The 23093-nt window shown below is 43.1% G+C and overlaps 1 protein-coding gene across 1 annotated transcript in view; it reads right to left on the bottom strand.

Moving 5' to 3' along the window:
* The window catches only part of SLC26A9 (solute carrier family 26 member 9), a 251682-nt gene that overhangs the window by 22791 nt on the left and 205798 nt on the right, over positions 1–23093 (bottom strand). The window contains exons 13-18 of the mRNA XM_078644590.1: positions 21609–21715; positions 14888–14957; positions 12782–12874; positions 10131–10244; positions 9142–9420; positions 4300–4354 (exon numbers count right to left, since the gene is read on the bottom strand). Coding sequence (XP_078500716.1) covers positions 4300–4354; positions 9142–9420; positions 10131–10244; positions 12782–12874; positions 14888–14957; positions 21609–21715 — 718 coding nt within the window. The remainder of the gene's footprint in view (positions 1–4299; positions 4355–9141; positions 9421–10130; positions 10245–12781; positions 12875–14887; positions 14958–21608; positions 21716–23093) is intronic.

Here is a 23093-nt window from a genome sequence, read left to right as displayed (position 1 = left end):
AATTAATAGATGTGAAATAGCATCCTGTGATTGACAAATTCATAAATGGGGTCTCATTGAACACATCATAATCAAATAATAATACCGTAATCAAAATCAGCAGCTTATTTTATTTAAAAGTTTATATTGCTCTTTATCCAACGCCAAAAACAATTAAAAAAACGTGCCTAGGTAAGTTTAAATGTAAGTGGCAATACCTTAGTTATTTAGTTCAGGCCCCACACGATTTTGCGGCTTTGGTGGCAAATTTTGCAGCCTAAAAAAGCAACATTTACAGCCTGAAACCTCAACATTCGCGGTCTGCAGAAAATGTGCCAGCCACGACAATTACTGCATGGCCTGTGCTGTGTCACTGTTGCATACTGTGCTATGTCACAGTCTGCAACCTCGCAGAGTGCCCAGGGGCGCAAGCCTCAAATCGGAGAATGTCTGATGCCACAAAATGCATATTGTAATATGAAAGCTGCTGTTTCTGGCATCAGACAACCTGTGTTCCTTGCAGTGTGCACAGCAGCAGGGGTGGCACAGGAGTGGGGTGGGGGACAGAAGACTCTGGGGAGTGTGATGTGGGGGCCAGATGAGCCATGGGAGGAGGGTGGCAAGAGAGGAGTCACAGTCCTGAAGGAAAGTGGGGGGTAGCAGAGGAGAGGGGGGGTGGCGTAATACCCTTGGGCCAAGTTTGTGCTATACAAAAAAAAGCCCCCCCCCCCAAAAAAAAAGAAGAAATATGAGGGAGGGGGTGAACAGGAGATAGAGGGCAGAGGAGGGATGGGGTTAAGAGAAAGGAGTGGCAGAGAGTAGTGGAAGGTTTGGGGGCAGGAGTGAGAATGAAATGGTCGCAGAATCGGCAAGGGACGGGCCGCAGGCTAATAGCAAAGAAGGGGGCTCTGTTCATTTTAAAGACAGGCGACAGATGATGTTAACACCTTTGCTGCCTGTTAGCCTGTTGTTCGCCGTCCTTTTACTGGATCACCAGCAAAGAGACCCTTTAAATAGAGGGTCCCTTTTTAGGTCTCAGCCTGCGATGGCTGCACAGACATGCGCAGTCTCGCTGGCGAGATTTAAAGAGATAGAGAATATCACTAGCGAGCTTAAGCCCTGCCCCTCTTCTCCATTGGCTGGCCTCCTAAATGGTGGCCAGCCATTGGAGAAGAGGTCCTAGTGACGTTCTTCTTTCTCTTTAAGCCCCGTCCTTTTCAGATTGGGTTCCTTGACTTACTGCTGAAGTAAAAGGTTTCTTATCTTCTTTATGGGTCCAGATGGCCCCATAAAGAAGATAAGGAACCTTTTACCCCGGCAGGAAGTCGGGCGCCCAGTCTGAAAAGGACGGGCTAAAAGCGTAAAGTTGACGTCATCCCGAGCACTTGTTTTTTAAAGCCTACCGTGTTTGCCTTTGCAGGTCGCAGGAGCCGTGCGTGTGTGGGCTGGCCTGACGGAGACTGAGAGTGAGGAGACGGAGCTCCCTTCTCTAGGCTGTAAGTGAACCTCAGACATCCACTTCAGTCTGGGCACAGTGAGGGGTTCCTTTAATGAGAGAGCAAAAGTAAACAGCAGAGTTTCCAGGGGTGTTGTATGTGCATGCTAGCATCGCGTGGCCCCTTAGTTTGAGAAGTACTGCGGTCTTGCGACTGACGGGCCACTGATTGGCTGAGCTCGATGTCAGTCTGCATGCACTGGAGAGATGCCAGAGAGCCTGGAACAAAGGACTGACCCAATCGATGTCCCCCCCTGCCAGGAACCCGGTCAGAAGCTCACAACGACGCACTCCCTGGAGACCTCTCTATTAAATAACCCCCCTCCATCTCTGGCCCAAACACCGCCCCGTCACAGGTCCCTGCGCAACCCACCCTAGTCTCAGGCTGCACCCGATAATCACGGCGCTCACCCGGTGCATCAAACACTTTGCCTAAACACTTCGCAAAACGACCCCCTGGGGTGTCACTCACCCGCACGCCCGCTAAAGCCCTGCCGGTACAGGCTCAGAATGACGTGCTGGGGGCGTGCGGGGGAAGACGCCAGCGGGCAGCCGACTCCCTTGGAGGGCAACACGCCATATCTGGGCACAACCTTCGCGGGTGGCGATTGGTAGGTATAGGGCCGAAGAGGAGGGGCAAAGGCGGTGTCACCGGGACACCTGCTACAGGGGAGTAGGTGGAATCCATAGGGACACCCGGAGCACGGAAGGTAACTCGGTTTAGGTTTTGAAGAGTGTGGTGAGGTGCTACATCGCAGAAAGCACCCACCACAGCTGTATGAAGTGGCTAAAGAATGCTGTTACTTTTCCAAAACGCCAGCACTTTTCCCCAAGAGCTGACTTAAACACGCTCCCGCCCAACGCCGCGTATTACTAGTGCTCTCCCCGCTGTGCTACACACCCCCCTCTGCGCGCATTACTAGTGGGCTCCCCTATATGCTTGTGGTGAAGTCCCGCCTGTCCCAGATGTGCTGCTCAGTGGCGTTCCCCGCCGCCACACTACTGTACTGGGTGGATGCAGGTCCACCCCTAAGCAGATGTGCTGCGTACATCAGAGTTTCAGCTGTGCTGCGTCCCGGGGAGCCCCTGTGTATGTGTGTCTCTGTATGTGTGGCTCTGTGTGTGTTTGTGCGGCTCTGTGTGTGCGTGTGTGTGTGTGGCTTTGTGTGTGTGTGTGCCTGTGTGTGTGTGTGGCTCTGTGTGTGTGGCTCTGTGTGTGTGTGGCTCTGTGTGTGGCTCTGTGTGTGTGTGTGTGTGTGTCGCTCTGTGTGTGTGTGTGTGTGCAAATGCAATAGGTCTCGCATTTGCAAGAGATTAAGCTATTCACATTGTAAATGACAATGCCATTTATTTATCTATTTTCAAAACCAACACATAAATAAAAATGTTGTCATTTACAATGCCAATAACTCTAACTTTTGCAAAGGCGAGACCGTTGCATTGTAAATGCTTGTTTAAAACAATTTTGGGGGCACTTTCATAAAAAATCATGGTACCGATTTTAGAATTTTTTTGTTTAAAACTCAAAATTGCGATATCATGGGTGTGTGTGTGAAATAAAAGAATGCTTTAGGCTCTGGTACACCAAGAGTAAACAACAGTAGCCACCTTCCACTTAGCCCCGTGTGTCACAAAAAGGGCTTCTGATGACATTACATTGCAGGCCTAGCATGATATAGGCTGCTAGGTAGGGTTTTTTTTTTTATTATTCAGTGAATGGCTGAAATACAGGGCCACATAGAGCCCTGGTTCGTGTCCACTTAGAGCAGTGCCTGTATCATATGCATAGACTCACTGTCACTGTCCACATACAGGTGTGTGCATAGGTTCGTTTCTTTTTTAGAAAAGAAGACAATCAGTGTTTGTTTTGACCCGTCGCTGATGAGTTGATGATTGGTCTGGCAGTCAAAGAGACTGAAAGACCAGGAGTAAGGGACTCCCCTTAAAGGTTATTTTACCTCACTTCTGCATCATGTCCCACCATCTATGTAAAACTGGGGGTAGGGTTAACAGCAAAGAGGATAAAGGACAACATCGAAGAGTTTAGGTCCAGGGGAAAAGGTTCAGCAGAACCTGCTGACCCAAAATTGCACATTGTTTTGAATGAAGCTTCTAAAGCGTCATGTCTATAGAAAACATGCGATTAATTTCACAAATCTACAATAAATATGTTCATGAATCTGGCGGACAGTGCTCGGACAATAAACGAAAGCAGAGTACAGCAGTAGGAGATGGGGGATGTCATGTATTTATCAATAGTGGCCAGAACCACAGTGCGGCTTGCTTCCAAAAGTAATAAGTAGGTGGTTTTCATAATGCAACGCTCAAGGTAAACCCATGTGGGTGCAGAAAAAGGCAGGGAGATAAACCTTTTATAGGTGGTATTTAGTCCACAACCTGGACACAAGGGTGGAAAGAGTCCTTATGTCTAAACTGTCCAAATAAATCACGTTGAACAATTCGAAAATGCATAGGGAATAGTTTTCCAATGCAGTGCAGACTTTTTTGCAACTAAAAAGAAATCCTCCAAGAGAGGAGAGCCATGTTACGAGACACCTGGCTTCAGAGAGTTTGATGCATTAGTCTAACGAGGATCCTATTTAAAATCCAACCAACCATAGGTCATCTGATGGAGGAAACAGGTGCACTAGTCTTGTCAGATGGTGCCTGACATCTTCTTTGCCAATGAAGAAGTACTCTGCGGTCACTGAGAGAATGCAAGTGTCCATCTGGTCAGTCAAACCAGGTCCTTAAATGTCAAAAGAGCCCTGTGATTGAACGTATATATATATTTAACAAATAACTAAGCACTGGTTTCCACTTACCTTGCACATTAGCGAGGAAGAAATTAACACCAATCTTTTGATAACTGGAACCGAGCTATCAGGAAAGAGACAGAAATCACATCAGTGCATGAGCAAACATTACTGCATAGACATTTTGGCTTGTGGATATTTTAGGCTTGGCTCCACGTCTTCCACACACTGTTCGCATTATATAATTATTTATGTAAGTACAGATGCTCTGTAAGTAAGTGATTCGATTACTAGTAACATTATCCCTCTAGCCCCAGTTATCTTCTACACATTCCCATGCTTAAATGTTCTCCATGGTCAATAGAGGATCTTGGAAGAATCATACCAAGTTATCTTTGTGTTGTCTATATTATTCTTAAGTCTGTCTGTTCTCTACTACTTCCAACCTAGTTTCAACCTGGATGTTGCCATCCTGTTAAGTCGTGGTGGGACCAGGAACTGTGGCTCAAAAGAGGCACAACCAAAGATGTGTAGAGACTGTAGTATATATTGTGCTCCTCTGCCCCCTTTCATTTGGCTGGCTCACACCCTCACCAGTTCCAGTGTCATAAATTGGTTGTGATTGGTTGGACTGATGGCAGACTAATGGAGGCGACGCAGGGGTTTGTTTTCTCCTATTCCTATGCCTTCCTCTGTCGCTCTCTGTTATTCATATCCTTTTGATACGTTCTCCGACTCCAGAAAGATAGTGAAACCAGGGGGGTAATGAAAGGCAAATTTAGATTGTAATTGCGGAAGAAAACTATTTCTTATGTCAATTTCCCTAAATTGCTCATCACTTGTGAGGAAGCAACAAGGACATAGATCTTCCAAAATGCATGCAAAGTGGGCCACATAGCTGCTCTGAATATCTCTCTGATAGGATCGCTCCTGGATAAAGCGACGAAAAACATCTCATTCGATCTTGTAGAATACGCAAGGACATTTGATGGAAAGATATTCACTGAAACGGGTAGCAATGAAAGTTTTAGGAGGTGATTCATCTGGTAATGTGGTTTTGAAGTGGGCATTGCTTGCATCAAGCCAATGTATGTGATGAGCAGGTGCCTCTGTCCAGACAGCAACGAGTAGTTGGTCTAATATGTGTTATGAAGCACCTTTTAAGCATTGGAGGTTTGATGGCATGAACTTCTCATTTCAAAGAAATTTGGTTAGAAAGAGAGGATTGGTTCAAATCATGACCTTGGGTCTATGAAAGAGGGTGCATGGTTCTGAGGCTCATGAGGGCTGAGCTTTTGCACCTTATAGATCTGGTGGCTGTCTATGATATCAAGAAGCTGTTTCCACCGAAACAGTTTCATGGCACAGGAAGCTATGAGTTCAAATGAAGTATGTATTACACAACAAGATAGAAAATTCGGATCCCATATGACCATTGGCTATTCCCACGGAGGAAGCAAATTCAACTATCACTCGTCGGGTGCACGCCATGCTCCCTGAACATTTCCATCCTTACTGGAGCGATGGTGCTGTTCCCTCTGACTCTTCACTTCCCCACAGAGATAGCATTGCATAAAAACCCTCCAGATCAGTATGTTTAATGTGCTTGCAGTTCAGCTTGCTGCTATGCTCTCGCTTTGCTTTCTAATAGCGGTTGGGGTTGGATACATGCCATCGAGATATGGGGCTTCTGCGGCTTGCTTCTTTCAGGGGTGTTTCTACACCACCTGCCTTATGATTATACCACTCTGGCTTCTTAGCAGTGTTGCTTTTTCTTCATCTCTGCTTTGGTTTACTAACTTTCTGACAATTCCTATATCTTATCAGTGTCTTGCTTTTACTGTCTACCCTGTACATTCCCTGCTTCTCAACTTACTTGTTTTTCATTTCGGATTTTTGCATATCTTTGCAATAGACAATTACAAAATGGCGATTCTTTGAGAAGGGAAAGGAAAAGGGGCACGAAGTGTACCACTTTTCTTTGGCTTCACAAGGAAGTACGTCAATGCTTAGCTGTTAGTTCAGGTGGTCACAAAGTATTGACACACAAAGTATTGACCCTGATCAGTTGGTACCATTAATACAGCGAAACCTTTCCACATGTGATCATTTCCCATTGTGAATGATAGCTGTGGACATTAGGAGAGCAGACAATAGTCCCATGTACTGATGCATGCTACCCCCTGTATCTCTTTCACTGTGTCTGCATAACTCCATGGCTTCCAAAATGTGCATCCTCCCTGATTGGCCTGATGTGTTCACCTGGAGAGAATATTTAGTGCCACCCTCAAGCCTGTAGCTTGTTCGAAGATTTGATTTGACACTGGTGAGAGGTCCTGTGTACCAGCATCTCTGCAATACTTTAAAGGGCCAGGAATGGAACCGCTGTTTGATTCCTTTCCCCCTCCAAACTGGGCCTAAATATTAGAGGCCTGTGAAAGCCCCTTGCTGCTTGCTGCTGCACCTGCCAGTAACATGAAGCAGGACTGCACCTGCCAGGAAGAATGACTTGATCCGCAGAAAAGGTGACTGGCAGGACCTGCATGGAGGAGATCTCTAGGGACAGAGGCTACCCAGGATGAACAGGTGTGCGCCACCTAGCAGCTCAGCAACTAACAAGATGACACCTGGTTTGGGGAGCTGCTCCCTCACCTTCAAGCATTGAAAAGGTGAAGAGAGATTTTCCCCTGACCCTCCCCAAAACAGTGGGATACCTATATTTGCTGCATCTGCCAAACATGGAGTACTGCTGAAAGCTGGGCTTAGTCTTTGACCCCCTCCACAATCACTTTGGCTGGTGGGTTGGGGGGGGGGGTTGTGCCGATTCCAGAAACTCCAGATTCAATTTCCCACCTATTCTGGTTCCTGAGATTTAACCCATTGATGCTCTGGTCGACAGCTCCTTAATCCAGGACGTTAGCCATTGGACTCTAGAGTGTCTGCTGTGTGTAACTCCCCCCTAACCTTTGGTACCTCCACCTTTGGAAAATCTTGATCACTATCGGTGATTTACAAGATACAGTCTCTTGCCCTTAAAGTACCATCTAGGAAACACCCCATATAATTTGACGCACTAGTAAGCCTCGGTTCACTTTTTTCGTTGTGCAACTGGACTAAAGTAGCTTAGACTCATCTGTTCCCCCATTCAGACACCGGTGACAGACACCAACTCACTCCATGCATCTTAAGAAAACCATATCTACAAGAGTGGGATCTTGTCTATTTGCCTGTGTGGTGAGTTGTGGGCTATTCATAACCGCAATTATATTTTATCCGCCATCTCTGCTGCTAATTCAGAGAACCAGAAATATCAGTTGCAAAGTTTGTAACAGGGTGTCCTTACTTCTGGCAACTTTGGTCGGTCCACTCACATTACAACTTGAACGTTTCCATTTTACCCGAGTTCCTCTGAAGTCTCTCAGTTCAGTGTCAATGGGAATCCTAGCGCCTAACAAGTAGGAGCTATAAACACTTCTGGGGCTGGTTTATGGGCCTCTGGTCATTTCACAAACATTTCAACGTGGACGCTTCCAAACTAACCTGAGTACTTCTGCTGTTAATCAGCCTAATGTTCAAGAGATTATTAGCGTCACGTGTATGAGCTATAAACGCTTCTGGTGTTAGTTACTGGTCCAATAAGTAGCTAGGTATTCTGATTTTTAAAGTGTATTCTGATATTTAATGTAGAATATTTTACCTGCCTGCAATAAGATCCTATTTTTCTCTAAAGCAAAATACTGACATACTGAAATATTAAAGTTGATTCTGGGCCTGTCTCCACACCCAGCCTGGTACACCTAAGCATGCTCCTCCCACCTCGAGTCTCCTCTACACTCCTGTCTATGAGGATTTAAAGAAGATTTTTCCCCATCTGTGCATTGGAGTTTCTTGAACAAAACACATGATGGGGACATGCCACCCAGACTGTGAGTTACTCCCCTCCTCTTGTTAATGTTGGACCTGGCAGAGAGAAGGATCTCAGATCATAAAAACTTTGCACAACAGTTGCTTAGAACTGTAAAACTTTATGAGACGCTACCACCCCAGTTTGTCATGGTTGCATTGCCCATCCTTATAGTGTGGGGCTCCATGTCACCATCCATAGCCCAGCCATCGCACTACACCCACAACACCATCAACTCCTAACTCAATGGCGTAAGTTCGTCAAGAGTTGAGACTTGGCTGCCTTACCTCTCAGCAACCACAGTAGCTTCCTATGAGCATTCTGCTCGATACAAAGGCCCATACCATACTCCACAGCCCAGCCTACTGCTGTTATCATACTCAAACTCACCCTCCATGAACAGCACTGTTTCCCACCCACAGTCCCTGTTCTGAGGATAAATGCACACTCCTGGGGTAAAGATGACCAAGAGACTATTGGCTTTACGTTTGGGACCTCTGGTTGCACTATGTACAGGTGCATATTGCTTAACCTATTCCTTTGAGTTATTATATTGTTATTGGCCCATAGCATGTGCTCATGCAGATAGTCTAGTACAAATGACAGGTTTTGTTTGAGCTTGTTTTACTGAAGACGCTCTTTCCGATCCCTCTCCGCTTGATTTCCCACTCTAGTACCTCCTAACCCCAAGTTGGGTTATATTGACATTAATTATTAAATTAATTAGTTCCCACTTCAAATGCACTGTGCAAATTACCCCAGAGCCACTTACACTCAACACCTTTCCTTCTTGGCTGTCTTTGGGCACCAGCCCCTTACTGGTGCAGTCACACCCACTTAGGATGGTGAGCTGGAATCACAAGTTCACACCATAGCTCTTAAAGATAGGACCAACCACCTATTACACTGTGAAACAGTAGATCTGCAGTAGCAAGCTCTTTATCAAAACAAGTTATTATACCTTATCAGAGGTTTGCATTATAGCTGTGTGATAAAACAATTATTACCTTTCCCAGGACTTTGACGCCCATCAGATCAGCAAAGCACACACCGCTCATGTCAACAATGACAGTGTGGAAATTGATGTGGGGTGGGGCATCGAAGATGGGGTCTGCTCTGGTGCCAATAGAAGAATCATACAAGCTGCTGCCTGGTGCTTGCACCTCTGCTGCCTGGTTGAAGTTGACGTAACACACATTCGGTCCATTGGCTGCTGTTGCATTGTTGTTCGAGTCAGTTGGTGGTGGCATCTCAAAGTCCTGCTGTAGCTCCTGTAGGGAGATAGTCTGCCAGGAGGGAGAGTAGTGACGACTTTCAGAAAAAGGGCAATGTATAGAATATCTGCATAATTTCCTAGTAGGCACTTGATGTACCGCCCACAACCTGCACTTCATTTCCATACACAGTAAACGCCTCTCCAAAGCCATATATTTCACACGAGTTCTGCTGAGGGATCCCCCACGTGCCCTAACACTGCAGTTATACCTTACTATGAAACACTCTGATACTCTGATGTTGCGATTCATCAAGATCTGGTCAGTGCGTGCTAACCCATGCTTTAGTAATCTACGCTGTCCTACGCAAAAACCATGCACACATATTGATGCACCCAAACAAGGCTACTGTACAGCACACCTTCTAGCTAATATTTACTAAATTCCTGACAGATAACAATTCTTTTTGGCCTGACGGCAACTCCTATGGAAAGTCCAGGACCCTGAATTTCTGAGGGAGACATCCAATAATAAGCCCGATATTACCTGTGTTGGATTTGCGATTAAAAAATGTGTCAATGTTACAGTTACTCTATTGCAGGACAAGTTACAAGTACAATGTGTGTGCCAGATGGGTAAATGTGCAGTGTTTCTTTGTGCTAGGTGCTTCCCAAGTAGAGTTTACCTATTGCCAGGAGCAGGTATTTGTTCTGACAGACAGAATATAAGCACTAGTAACTCAGTGCCAGTACCAGATGGTGAAATTAGCTCCCATATCTCACCTTAGCCTTCATGAAGAGTGATCCTCGCGGCTTTGGTGGTGGAGGAATGTCGTTTTCCTGGCTCTTCAGATACTTCTTCTTGGCTAAATACGCTTTTCCAGGATCCACTCCTGTCTGGGAAGAGAAGACAGACTGGATTTCTAGCAAGGAAATGCCCTTCAGCAACCAACCGCTGCATTCGGTCAGCTGCCATAAGAATTTAAAGTCAGTGGCTTGCCCTGCCCTGGTGCCAGACAAGCATGCCCATGTGAAGTCAGTACAGGAAAAATATAAACCATTCAGGGACATAGCTTTGTGGTGGTGTCGTAGGGGTTTTGCACCCTCCCAAAAAATAAATGCATTATTGGTTTTGTAGTTGGGTCTGGGAGCGCTGAGTAGGGTATGCTCGGTCTGTACCAGTTTTCTCGTCGTGAGCCAAAAATAAAAGACAAAACAGCGACCTTTGATGTAAAACTGGAGAGAAGAGAGACAGAAACATACATCTGGTGGCTGAATTTTAAAATATGAAGCCAGATAACCTGGAATCAATAGCGACTTCCCTGCTTGTCCAAACTGTGTCATCCTACGCAAACAGAGTCTCCTTCCTTTATTATCACATATGAGAACACTTTTAAGTACTTGAGTTCGGAATGTGCGCGGTGCAAGTACCTCTTATGTATGATTTAGTAGACTATAATGTTACTCCATCTATAATAAGAATCTAGCCCATGTTAAGGGTTTACATGACTATTAACTAGCCTCTTAGTTCACTAATGGCGTTGTCGTTGGGGGCCGAGCCATTAATGTTTCTAAGTTCATGTTTAAAAACTATCACTATTAATACATGTCTGTCTATGCAGAGATATAATCTGATGTTCTAATGAGAAATGCTTCCATATACTAAAAAAATACACTTGTTTAATTTTCGAAGAGACTGTGTGATATTTTTACATTATTTGTGTTGCACAATATCCATGCCAAATGTTTTGATGGCTTGGCTTGTGCATGGACTCTTAGAGCCAAACCAGACTCTTGGCTCAGATCAGCCTCAGCTTGCCCTATTAATTTTCTAGCAGGCCCAACTCTATTTGCGACTCGGGCTTAGTACATGGGACCGTCAGTCACTTGATAAAATGGTTTGTAAAAGGCGAGGCCTGGAAACATGGATCCCTGCCTACATGTACTAATTTGACAACTCAACCATCAAAGCTTCTCGTAGCAGAGACAAAGAAGAATGTGTGCAGTGAAAATACATTTTAAAAAAGGGATATCAGGGCAGGGACTCCAGGCTGTTGTGTTGTACCTGGCCATAGTAATAAATTAGCAGGGGAATTATCAGGCCCCGGTGGGAAGGACTGTGGTGTAGCTTCAAGGAGGTTTTTGGAGCGAGACACTCCCCAAGTGCATTCTTGGCTCAATATTGAGATCTGGGGGCCCTGACTCAGATCTGCTTTCCCACTTCATTTTGTCTTGTGATTCTCATTATACTAAGAGCTTGTTCATTTTTTGGGAGCGTAAACTTTAACATGTATAGTGACTGGTTTACCCGAAAGTAGTAAATCTACACCCATAGACGTACTCCTTGAATTGGTTCAAATTCACACATTTTTGGAAGTTACAAGCCTTGGTAGTAGTAGGCTGTGAAAGCCGCACCAGTTTCAGGTTTCCAGGCTTCCTAATAGCAAGCAAACACTCAAAAGGTGATGGGGTGAATGCTTGTAAATAGTCTACCCAGTGGCAATTGCTTGGGATACCATTCCAATCCACTGTTTTCACCCACTCTGCCACTCTATACAGAGACCTTTGTCATCTCACCCTTCACCCTGCAGCCCACTGCTTTTTTAGTTGGTAAATCTGAGATTCACACTGGAAATTTGAGATTTACCCCTCTTACCCCCCTCCCCGAATGTCATACGCCCCGGAAACCACCTCATAGAGTCTGAGGGCTTATGGTCAGGCTCACATGATGTCTATGCTGGGAGAAGAGAGTGCATCTTGTTATAATCAGAGTACAGAATATATTCAAAAGAGATGCATACATTGGTAGACCCAGTACATTATCCTACACTGCGGTAATACCTGAGCATGCTCAAGTGAGATCTTTAATGCCACAAGAGGTGGATTTTTGCTTTCTTCACATTATTTATTATGTGTGGATGCCCGTTTTGGTAGAACGCACTACATCTCAGGTTAGCTTAAAAGGCTTGCACAGGTAATGTATGCACTGGTGAAAAGGAGGGCCATTGCGTATTTCCTTGGAAAGGCCATTATTTCTGCTGTGGGTTCAGGGGTGTCTTCTAGACTGGCATAGGAAGACCTGGCTACTGCTTGCACGTCTGTCATTGAGACTTTGATGTTGAGACATTGGGGCCTTTCCCTGGTTTAGACTAGATTCTTAAAGTCCAACAACTTGGCACCGACATCGTGCTCCACTGTTACTCTATATTTCAGTCCTAGCCTGCAACTTAGGCAGCAACATGTACGGATTGTTATTAAGTTGTCTAGTTCACAAAAATGGCCAGGTTTCAGATGAACGTTTTTAATATGCCCTCCGTCAAATCCTCTTTTTATTGTAATGTGATTCCCCCGGGCTATAAAGCCGTCTTTCATGGGGAACGGTTGAGGGGTTACCGCCGCGCCGCTCAGACAGGAGACAAACTGCAGCCTTTTACCTTTTTAATGACTTTCTGACGGAAAATCTCCGAATTGGCAAAGTAGAGCGGGGAGCAGTACGTCACAATCTTAATCCCCTCCACCGGCTTCACCTGTAAGAGAGGTCAGAGGTCATCATCATGCACAGAGGATTATCAAGCAAGCAGGTACGATGCTGGGGCCGGGGTGGGGCAGTGTTGGGGGGGGGTGAAGGTGCACGACGGGATGTTGTAGCCCCACAAACACAGAAAGACCCCAGAGAACTTTTATCTTGTATGGGAGCTCCTGAAAGAACGAATAAAAAGAAAAGTAGGTGGTAACGGGCATAATTGGGGAAAGTTTACCATTTTAGTAGAGAATGCCCAAACCCAGTTCTGCAAAAGGATGTATGTCATTACCACACATGCTTTTACAACGCATGCCTTTACCACGCAACTTTTACAACGCAAGTCGTTACAACGACTTGCGTTGGGGGGTGCTGGATAGTGAATAGTTTAATTTACTATTCCAACTCCAATCCCCGTGGATAGTAGGGGAGGTTTTGGATAGTAAATTAACTATTCCCTTTCCGAGAGCGCTCCCCAGCGCAAGTCGTTGTAACGACTTTCGTTGTAAAAGTTGCGTGGTAAAGGTACTGCGTTGTAAAAGTTGCGTTGTAAACGCTGTTTCCCCTGCAAAAAGTAATACAGTCCGACATACGAGGAGATGCAACAAACAGGACCCCTTTCATAAAGGGAGCTCTACGTCGCAAAGCAGGCGGTGCAGTTTCCTCTACTTACACTCAAAGAGAGCAGAAGTAGGCAGCGAGAGGCCTTAAGGCCTCACCTAAAGTTGGTGAAGCCACCTCTTCCCCAGACTTCGGGGTGAAGACCCGTCATATGTAAAGCTTTCTCTGACAGCTTCCGTGACAGCTCTGTGCCATGGCGTCCCTGCAGGCCAGTTGGTATTTTCTTTTGGTTTTCAAAGAAAAAGCTCTAAAGTGAGACATTATTGTTGGAAAACAAACCCAATAATGCCCTTGCTGTGTGCAGGGCGTTGCTGACAGGAAATAACAGCTGATATGACCTTCCGGTTCCCGCTCAGCAAAGACATGTTCTGCAGGAGGGTGCTTTTGTTGGTGGAGCCTGCAAATTGTTCCGCCGTCTGAAACGCACTGCTTTCTCCAGCTCTGGAAGAGGCGGATAGGACCTGAGAGCTGGCCTGAGGGAACATTATATTTCTTACCCGTGTCCTGTTACCACCTATCCCTAAATCTGATCTTTTTGAAACCAGGATTCGCCGAGAATGTACATGCCCAAGATCAACTGTACAGTTATGCACCCAAGAGAAAATATGTATAGACGGACCCCATGCTCATTTGGATATAGCATACTCCAGGGCCAAGTCCAATAACACACATTTCATGGGAAACCACAAACGTTCTGTGGCAAGTAAAGCAGCACTGGAACAGCCATCCTGGGGCAGATGCACAAGGATTGGGTCTAATGGATGTGCTCAGTTGCAGATCCGTCAACATAGGGAAAAAAAGAGCAGACAAGTGGCTAGTCTGATGTGGTCAAAAAATTGACAGTAACTAAGTCTTTGCATTAGTTTATCACATCACCCCTGTAAGAATATAGGTGTTTACATCACATGTGTTTACAACGCATGCAATTACAAAGCGGTCGTTACAACAACTGCATTGTTACATCCAGTACCATTACAACGCAAGTGGTTACAACGACTTGCTCTAGTGGGCACGCTGGATTTAGGAATAGTATAATTTACTATTCTAACTCCAGTGTGTGCAACAGTAGGGAGGTGTTGGAATAGTAAATTATACTATTCCTCTGTTTAGAGCGCCTCCTAGAGCAAGTAGTTGTAACGACTTGCGTTGTAATGGTACTGTGATGTAACAAAGCAGTCGTTGTAACGGCCGCGTTGTAATTGCATGCGTTGTTTCGCATGCGATGTGATGGATGTCCCCCCCCTGTAATAGTGACAAACTCTACCATACCTGCATGCCACTTTAAGTCCATGCGGTCCAGCTATCAACTCAACATAACAACACACAAGTGTATAACTTGGGGCCAGTGAGAAGAGAGAAGAGAAAAGCAGCGAACAAAGCATGTAGGTGACAGACTCACCTTGTTATAGACTTTGGGATTTTTGTAGATGTCTGTTGAAGCTATCTGTCCTAGGGCAGAGCCACTCCGACTTGGGAAAGAGAAAGAAGAGGAAAAACAGATTTATAAGACTTGATACACACAGTCCCGATGGTTAAAAATAATAAACGTATGGCTGACGCTTCCAGCATTCTGTCATTTTAATGCAGTGCTTCAAGAAGTGCATTAAATTGAGTTTAAGAAAAACAGTGCAAACACCAATAGAAACCCATGGATCACCTGTCATATCACGTAATAGTGCCTTTCTTAGCACTCTTGGCGAAACGTGTTTTCTCTTTCATCATCTGCTTTAGTGGCTAAGTGAAGCTAAAAGACTTATATAGATGTTGCCTCCTGGAACAGTTTTATTTCCTCTTTATAGTGGAAAGGGGGTAGTTGCCTTCTAATTTCAAAACATGAGGTTGTGTCTAATGCACATGAATGTACTGAAAAACACCATCCTGTACAATTATTGTAGGTGCACAACTTTAGCCTAACCCGTGTAATAATCTTAATATAGTCACAGACTTGGACTTGAGGGCCAACCAGTTATTGTGCAAATAGAGCAGGTTCCTGGGTAGTGAGCGTTGACGTGAGTACATGTTTTAGAACAGACTGACCAATCTGGGTCTGATTTAGATTTACATTAATGCTTGCACCCTCTTTTCCTTCCTTTCATGGTCTTCTCTCCGACTTCCTTTTTGTGAGGGGTGCTGAGCCTTTTCGAAGTGTCACACATGGGTCCTGCAGATCCACAATGATTGCTAGGGGATTAGAAGACCTAGAAGTATACATGGTGCCCTTCGTTACAACACACAGTCAGGTAGGGCTGAGAAGTAACATGGATGACAGAAATAGTGAGGAGACAAGAAGGGGAGTGACAAGATAAAACAGAAAGTGGATGTGACAAGGAAGGGACATTGCAACCAAGAAACTGACATAGGACCCAAGAAAAAGAGTGGAGAAAAGATGTGGAGACAAGAACGCAATAAACATGGAGGTATCTGGTAGAGAAGACAAAAATGGATGGACAATAAATGGGGAGGACGGGACATGAAAGTGAGCAATGAGGCATAAAAGAGAACTGTTGCATAGAAAGAAGGGAGGAGGTAGTGGTACACATAATTGTAGGGTGGAGAAAATGTCCTTTACATAGTTCTGTCGAGCATGTGCCTCCACCTTGAGTTCCTTTGGGCACATGTCTATTGATGTTCAATTTTCTTAGGCCTTAACACACATGACAATTTAAAGGCCAGCAAGACAAGGAGAAGTACTCACCAGTTTTCCTAAGAAGGGCAATGAACTCTTGATGGCATTTACAGTATTTCACATCACCTTATTACTAGGAACAGCACCCAATAACATTAGCTGGTTCCTCAACACAGCAATGGCTACTTTATTTACGATACTCGTAAATGCACTTTGTGAATACCGAAAGTCGTAAAGTTCAAATGTTGGTATTCACAAAGGGCATTTACGAGTAGTAAATGCCCTCTGCGAATACCAAAAGTCGTAAAGTTAGACTTTCCTCTCAGCTTACTTTTCTGAATTGGGCCCTATTTTTTCGCCCTCTTACTTTTGTGCACGATATTGTATTGTGTGTGTAAGCCAAGTACATGTTTTCCCTTATGTAAAAGCAGTAGGCAGACAATGAGTTATTAAGTGTCTGATTGAGTTCTGAGTTTCTGCTCCACACTTCCTCTATGAGTGAACCTGGATCGCTCTGCTGTGCTATCATGAAGGTCGAGTCCTAAAGCGGGTTCTTGGTGTAGAGTTTTGGGTTCAACAGTAAGATAAAGCACCAGGAAATTGGTGGTAAAGGGCTTTCGTTGTTACATTTTGAGCCCAGCAACTTCTGATTTATCTGGTATTCCTGAAAAAGTTCCTATGGGCTGTTAGCACTGAACCAAAGTAATCAGTTTTGGGCAATGAGCCAATTGCACCTGTTGCATGGCTATCATTTGAAAAGGTAGAACACGCAGAATTGTTCATTATCTAATTAATTAATGATATCAATATTTTAATATAATCCTTTAACCCCCTTTACTTCTGTCTGTTCACATACCCTAATTTGCATGAGTAATATCCCACAATGTGCAATCCCCAAATGGCAATTTCATAGCTGCATAGATAAACCACAGACAAAACTTCTGTGTGTGTGGAAGATGGTCCATATTGTAGGGTAGCCAATCAGCTGAGTCTGTTGCCTAATTTAGAGTTCAAAGGACAAATTACTCTTTGAGACCGTAATGGACAACCCTTTCAGTGTATTAAAAATGCCATTGGATATAATGCACTTGTAATACGGCGAACAGGATATCCGTCAACTTTCTGATCAAGTAACCTGTCCGCCATACTTTACATCAGACGCTTAGTTCTCATTAGAGGTTCTTGCCTATGGAATGGGGGAACACATTTAATAATTTTAGCTCTTTATCTTTCTTTGCAATGCATATAATTTTTTTCTTGTGGTAAATAATTTAGCCCTTCTTTATTTCACTCAACGAGCAACAAGTGCATAATTCTGACGGGTGGATGTTTGTTGTCACTTTTATCAACACCAGCCTACATTAGAAGGGAATCCCTGGATTCAGGGACCTTTTTATCTGAAATAATGATCTGGACTATTGAATGAAGATCAGTTTTAGCTACAAATGTGTAATTCTGCTCAAGAGTCAGTGTGACAGAAAATGTAGCAATACAACCACACTGATGTGGGTTTAAAAGAATGGTCCGCTAACAGAATCTCTAGCCATTTGATTCCTACTTTTTAGTGCTGTTATAGCGGATAATCAAGCCCCTGCCTGGTGGTAATATCTGTACATTTTCCAAATGAAGTTCACACATCTGTAATTAGAACTAGATTCAGCTAGACGTTATGAGTGTTAAGCTCAACATGTTGGAGTTCATTTTCACATGTATATATGTTCTTTGGACATGTAGACACACCTGTCTTATCTAGTTTGTGGATTTATAAATTCCCTCATATCCTCAGTGAAGCTGATGCTTTACATAACCACAGTGCACCAAAGGTGTGCCTAACATTAAAACCCAGTGAGAACCCTCATTTTGACTCAGAATTTCATCCCTCCGAGGTTGACAAATCAGAAATTTTGAGGCTGACTGCAATCACATTATTATCAATGACCACAGATAATTTAATTTCTGGTATTCGTCATACAGATTTTCAGAGAATTTTAGTCACTATTGTCAGAACCCATGTCTACAAGTTCTTAAACACTCCCATTTCATGCATATGGACCTATGTGACATGGAAAGTGGCAGTAAAGGATGCTATGAAACACCATATTCGAAAACGTTTAAGTAGAAGGATAACTCTCTCAAGTAGTGCTCGCGTGGCACAACTTGAGGAACATGCATTGCCAATGAAAAAACCTGCAACACCCGGGCACAACATAAGTCATTTCAACCAGTGTCTGAAAAAGTAAGTGGGTAGGATACATTTTAAAGTAGGGGCATATCCTCTCCTTATCGGATAGATTGACGGAAGGTTGTGGACTACAAAACGCAACATGATGGGATTGTACCTATCAATATGTTTTTCATGCCACAGAACTTGTGAAAAAGCTGTAACCTCCATGTGCCTTCTGTAACTCTTGGCCTAGCTTGACAATTGTTGCATGTGTACTGCACTTCTGTCTGAATCTTAAAACTCAATCAACTGAATTTGAAATAAAGTTGGGGCATTCGATGTTTGACTTTGGGGAATAAGTGGGCACGATTTTGTAAAAACCGAGTGGGTTGAAAATCCCACAAAGTGTAAGTTCTGTCGAAAAAACTACAGAAGAACAAAATCTTTTGCAGGAAAATGCTTCTACAAAATTGTTTTTGCTGGAAAATTCTCCATCAAAGCTTATTAAACTGCTGCACCCACAAGCAACACCTAAATTTTGTGAAGATGCACATTGTCACCTTTCCAAAAGTTTGCCAGAGGGATTATACTAGGGGTGAGCGAAATTTTTTGATATTCTTTACATAATAATGTGAAATATTACTCAAAATGACACAAAATGGAAATTTTGCATATGGCACTATTTTTTAGGGGAAACGTTCCTGCAATAATGCATTTTGAGCAAAAAGTAAAAGGGCAAAAAGTGCTGCAAACAACAGCAGATGCGTTCTGGTCTTTCGTATTGTTCCTGAGATTACTCAATAGGATTTTATGTGAATGGTCTTTAATTACAGGGCCAGGCATAGTGGGTTAATTTCGGGAAATTTGTGTAACAAGCGTAATGTGAAAAGCTAAAAATGATGTGCGATATGCGATGTGGAGGCCAATAAAACCAAGAACATTGTTAAAAAGCATTGGCATTTGATACAGGAAGAAAGTGATCTCAGTTGCATATCTAAGAACAAAACAATTTTTGCTTTTCAGCGCTCAAAGAACCTCAAGGAAATACTGTCTAAGAAAGCCAGCAAAGATTAATCCCTCAAATTTAAAGGAATGCAAATATGTGGAAACTGTACTCATTGCAATAATGTAATGAAAGGTAATGAATTCACACATCCCACAAAAGGACACAAAATCAGTTTTAGACATAGAAGCACGTGTGATACTAAAAATGTGGTCTACGCCATAAAATGTCCATGTGGAAAAATTTCCGTAGGCATCACGGAAAGGAAAATAAAGATCAGAATAACTGAACATAGGAGCAACATACGGTTGAAAAATGAAAAATCATCGGTGGCCATGCATTGGCTCGAAGCAGGACACAATGTGTCTCAGTTAAGATTCACCATACTGGAATCTATAAAGATCTGTCCTGGGAGCAATCCACATAAACAATTATTGAGATCCGAATTTCTTTGGATTAAGAGACTTAATTCCACACAACCTTTTGGGTTAAATGACCGTATTGAATTAATGTGTTTTCTTTAGATATTATTGTCATCTGAACACGCATCATTGTATTGGTATCTGAATATAGGTTAGTAATTATGTCGGTTAAATCCCTGCATGTTCATTCATCATGGATAGTATTATGAGCCTGGTGCTTAGGCTGACAAACTAGAAACGACAGATTGTTTTTTGACATTTTATTTACATTTTTGTGTGCCTGGCTTAGAATCTGGGTAATGCTATGACAATCTGTTTGGCCCTTTTAAATATAGTGCAGAGAATCACCTTGTGACTCGGTCACGTTGTATTAAACATGCAGCGCGTAACGTAATTAGGAAGAACGGCATTCGAACGAGCACGTTGAGATTGCACACTGAGCGAAGAGAGCAGATAAACTAAGTAAGTCCGCTCACGAGGAGATTGGCTTTGTAAAGCAGGGTTTTGCATTAGAGTATGACAGCTTTTCACTCGTTCCGATTGAAAAGCGGGTAAAGTAGGCTTTAAGCTTTAACGCGTACATTGCGATTGAAACAGGCCCAAAGTTTTGATGCGCGCTAGTCACTGTGTGAGCGTTTTGGTCTTTAACTGCCCGTATTTTAGAAATGCTTCATAAAGGTGGGGTCTGAAAGGAAGTTAGTGTGCATAAGAAATGTTTAGCACTATCAGCCAGATTCATGAAGCAAAAATCGGCTCGCAAGCGCTTTTTTTGCATTTGGTATTCATCATCCCAAATGCAAAAATCGCTAATTTTGAAATCGCTAAATTGCGAGGAATTGCATTTAAGGAATCTCTATTTGAGATTCCTTAAATGCAATTCATGAACCATTTTAGATTTGCGAATTCGCAATTCTGGGCCGCTATTTACCGCAAAGTCTGACTTTGTGGTAAATAGCGAAAACTTAGAAAAATGCACTTTAGTGCATTTTTCTTAGTTGTATGTTACACACACACATGTCCTTTGGACATGTGTGTGCGCAACACCAGTGTAAATCACCATTTCAGGGCTGCTACAGGGTGTCCTTTGGACACCCTGGCACCCCTGAAATCGCATCCTTATTTGCGATTCGCTAATTGCTAATCGCAAATAAGGAATGACTCCCCATTCATTCCTATGGGCCAAAGGCCAGGCCCATAGGAATGAATGGGGAGTCATTCCTTATTTGCGATTAGCAATTAGCGAATCGCAAATAAGGAAGCTGTAGAAATCGCTATGAATTTTGCAATTTCTACATGCATCCCGTTTTGCGAGTCTTTAATAGCGATTCCTTAATAATCGCTATTAAGGACTCAAAAAAGAGGAGCATGATGAATCTGGGGGTATGTCATTTAAACTAACGCGAAATCTTGATGTTTATGTTGAAGCATTGCAATATGTTGCTGGGTGTACTATTGTTAACAGACATTGTTAAAATACAGAAGTACGAGCATTCTGTTTTTGTGGAGAAAACGTGTGTACTATATTGTATATACTTTCTTATTAGTACCTGGGATTGATTAGCTTTTTGTTGTTTATTTTTTCAGACCCCTGAAGGAGGGTCCATTTGAGCGACCCGAAATGCATTGGGTACTTGCAATCATGGATTGAAATTCAAATAATTTGATAACATTGAAGAAACTGATAAATTTCAAAATAAAACAAGGATTGAAACTTCGAGTTTATATTAATATTTGAAGCACATGGCAATGAGTTAAGATAAGGAACCGGAATAGTTCCTCTTAAAAGTGCGCACATTCCTCGGATAAGGGTCTCCCTGACCGAAACAATTAGAGAAAAGAGTCACAGATGACATATGGATTTAGACTGGGTGGAAGACTGGAGATTGGTGAATATTAAATACTTACAACTGTGTGTTGAAGATGACAACCAGGATTGAGAATCCAACACCAACAGCCACTCCATAGGGAAGACCCAGGAAAAAGGTGGAGAGAAAGCTCACCACCCAGACACACTACGGAGAAGAGAACAACTGTATAAGTGTTAAATTTGGTAGACATAACCATAAACCTCTAGTTTATGTACAGAGTTTAATTGTGGACGTTTCTGTATTTTTTAAGCATTCAAAATTATTCTAATATTGGCATATATAGGCACTGAGCTCTAGGGAGTCAAATCATATAATTTGTGTCAAGTGCAAAATCTGTAATTTAAATTCAGGTCTTCTGGTTTCACAATTGACCATTTAGCAACAAAATCATACCTGCATGATACTAGAATAGGTGTGATAGTTGTTCAACTTTTAAATATTTTATTGACATAGTTCAAGCTGCCATCCAATTTGTAACGTTTGCCTGCAAAATTGAAGAAGCTGCTGCTGTTTGCTTTTCTGTGTGCTCAAATTACATGCCAAGATATTACCTCATTCATCCAACAGAATCAAACACTTTTATTGCTGTATGTCGCAAACACCCTTTGTAGAAAATTTGCTCATTCTGGAGGGCCAACTCATATTGTACATCTTTTGCTGGACCCTATGTTTTTGCTGGCTCTAGGACTCTGTGCACCTGCCAACCAGTGATAAAGTGTCTGAGGTCCCCTTTTTAACATGGTGAAATTGGCATACCCCTGATTGGCATGTTTAATGTACATGCAGGTGCCCACAATGGATATGGAGTCACTAGTGGACTGTATCACCCATTATACCACCAACTACAGAGACTGTGCAAACTTGACTGCAGGTCCACCATTTATAGCCTGTCTGTTACTGTTGTAAGCTGCAAACCCAACCTGTCAAAATAACACATTTTGACTAGTCAAAACCTTCCTTTTAAATACTTATTAGCCACCCTTGTGTAGGCCTTATTGTCCATAAAGCAGGGTGCATGGTATTAAAAAGCAGGACATGCAGGGATTTAATGTTAAAAATGTCCTTACAGTTAAAAGGCCTCCCATAAGCTATGTTCACTTAAGCAAGGCTGGCTGTTCTAAAGGAAAACGTGGTTACACTATTTTATTTAATAATGCTAATTTCGGGTAGGATATAGCTAGATAATCAAATAACAATTTGTAAAAATTATGAAAAATCTAATTTAGGAAAAGATACTTTCAGAACGTTTCTCTGCCTAAAACTACTGGAAGTTCATTTGCGTGTGTGAATGAGTGGGAATGCCTCCCAAGAGTAAACAATTGGCTGACCTGAATGGGCAGAGATAACACTTCTGAACCTGACAAAATATGGGGCAGTGTGGGGCTGTGAGCATCTTTTTTGACAATATAGTTTCAACCGCTTCTTGACAAGTCTGCATGGGTTACAAATATTACACTTAAAGCACACTTCAAAGAGGCCTCCTCTATCGCAAGCACATTTTAGTTGACTCCTGATTAGGAGC

Source organism: Lissotriton helveticus, chromosome 5_1, assembly GCF_964261635.1.
Source record: "Lissotriton helveticus chromosome 5_1, aLisHel1.1, whole genome shotgun sequence".
In the NCBI taxonomy this organism is placed as follows: Eukaryota; Metazoa; Chordata; class Amphibia; order Caudata; family Salamandridae; genus Lissotriton; species Lissotriton helveticus.
The sequence above is the reverse complement of the archived record's forward strand: the minus strand, read 5'-3'. Positions and strand labels throughout refer to the sequence as shown.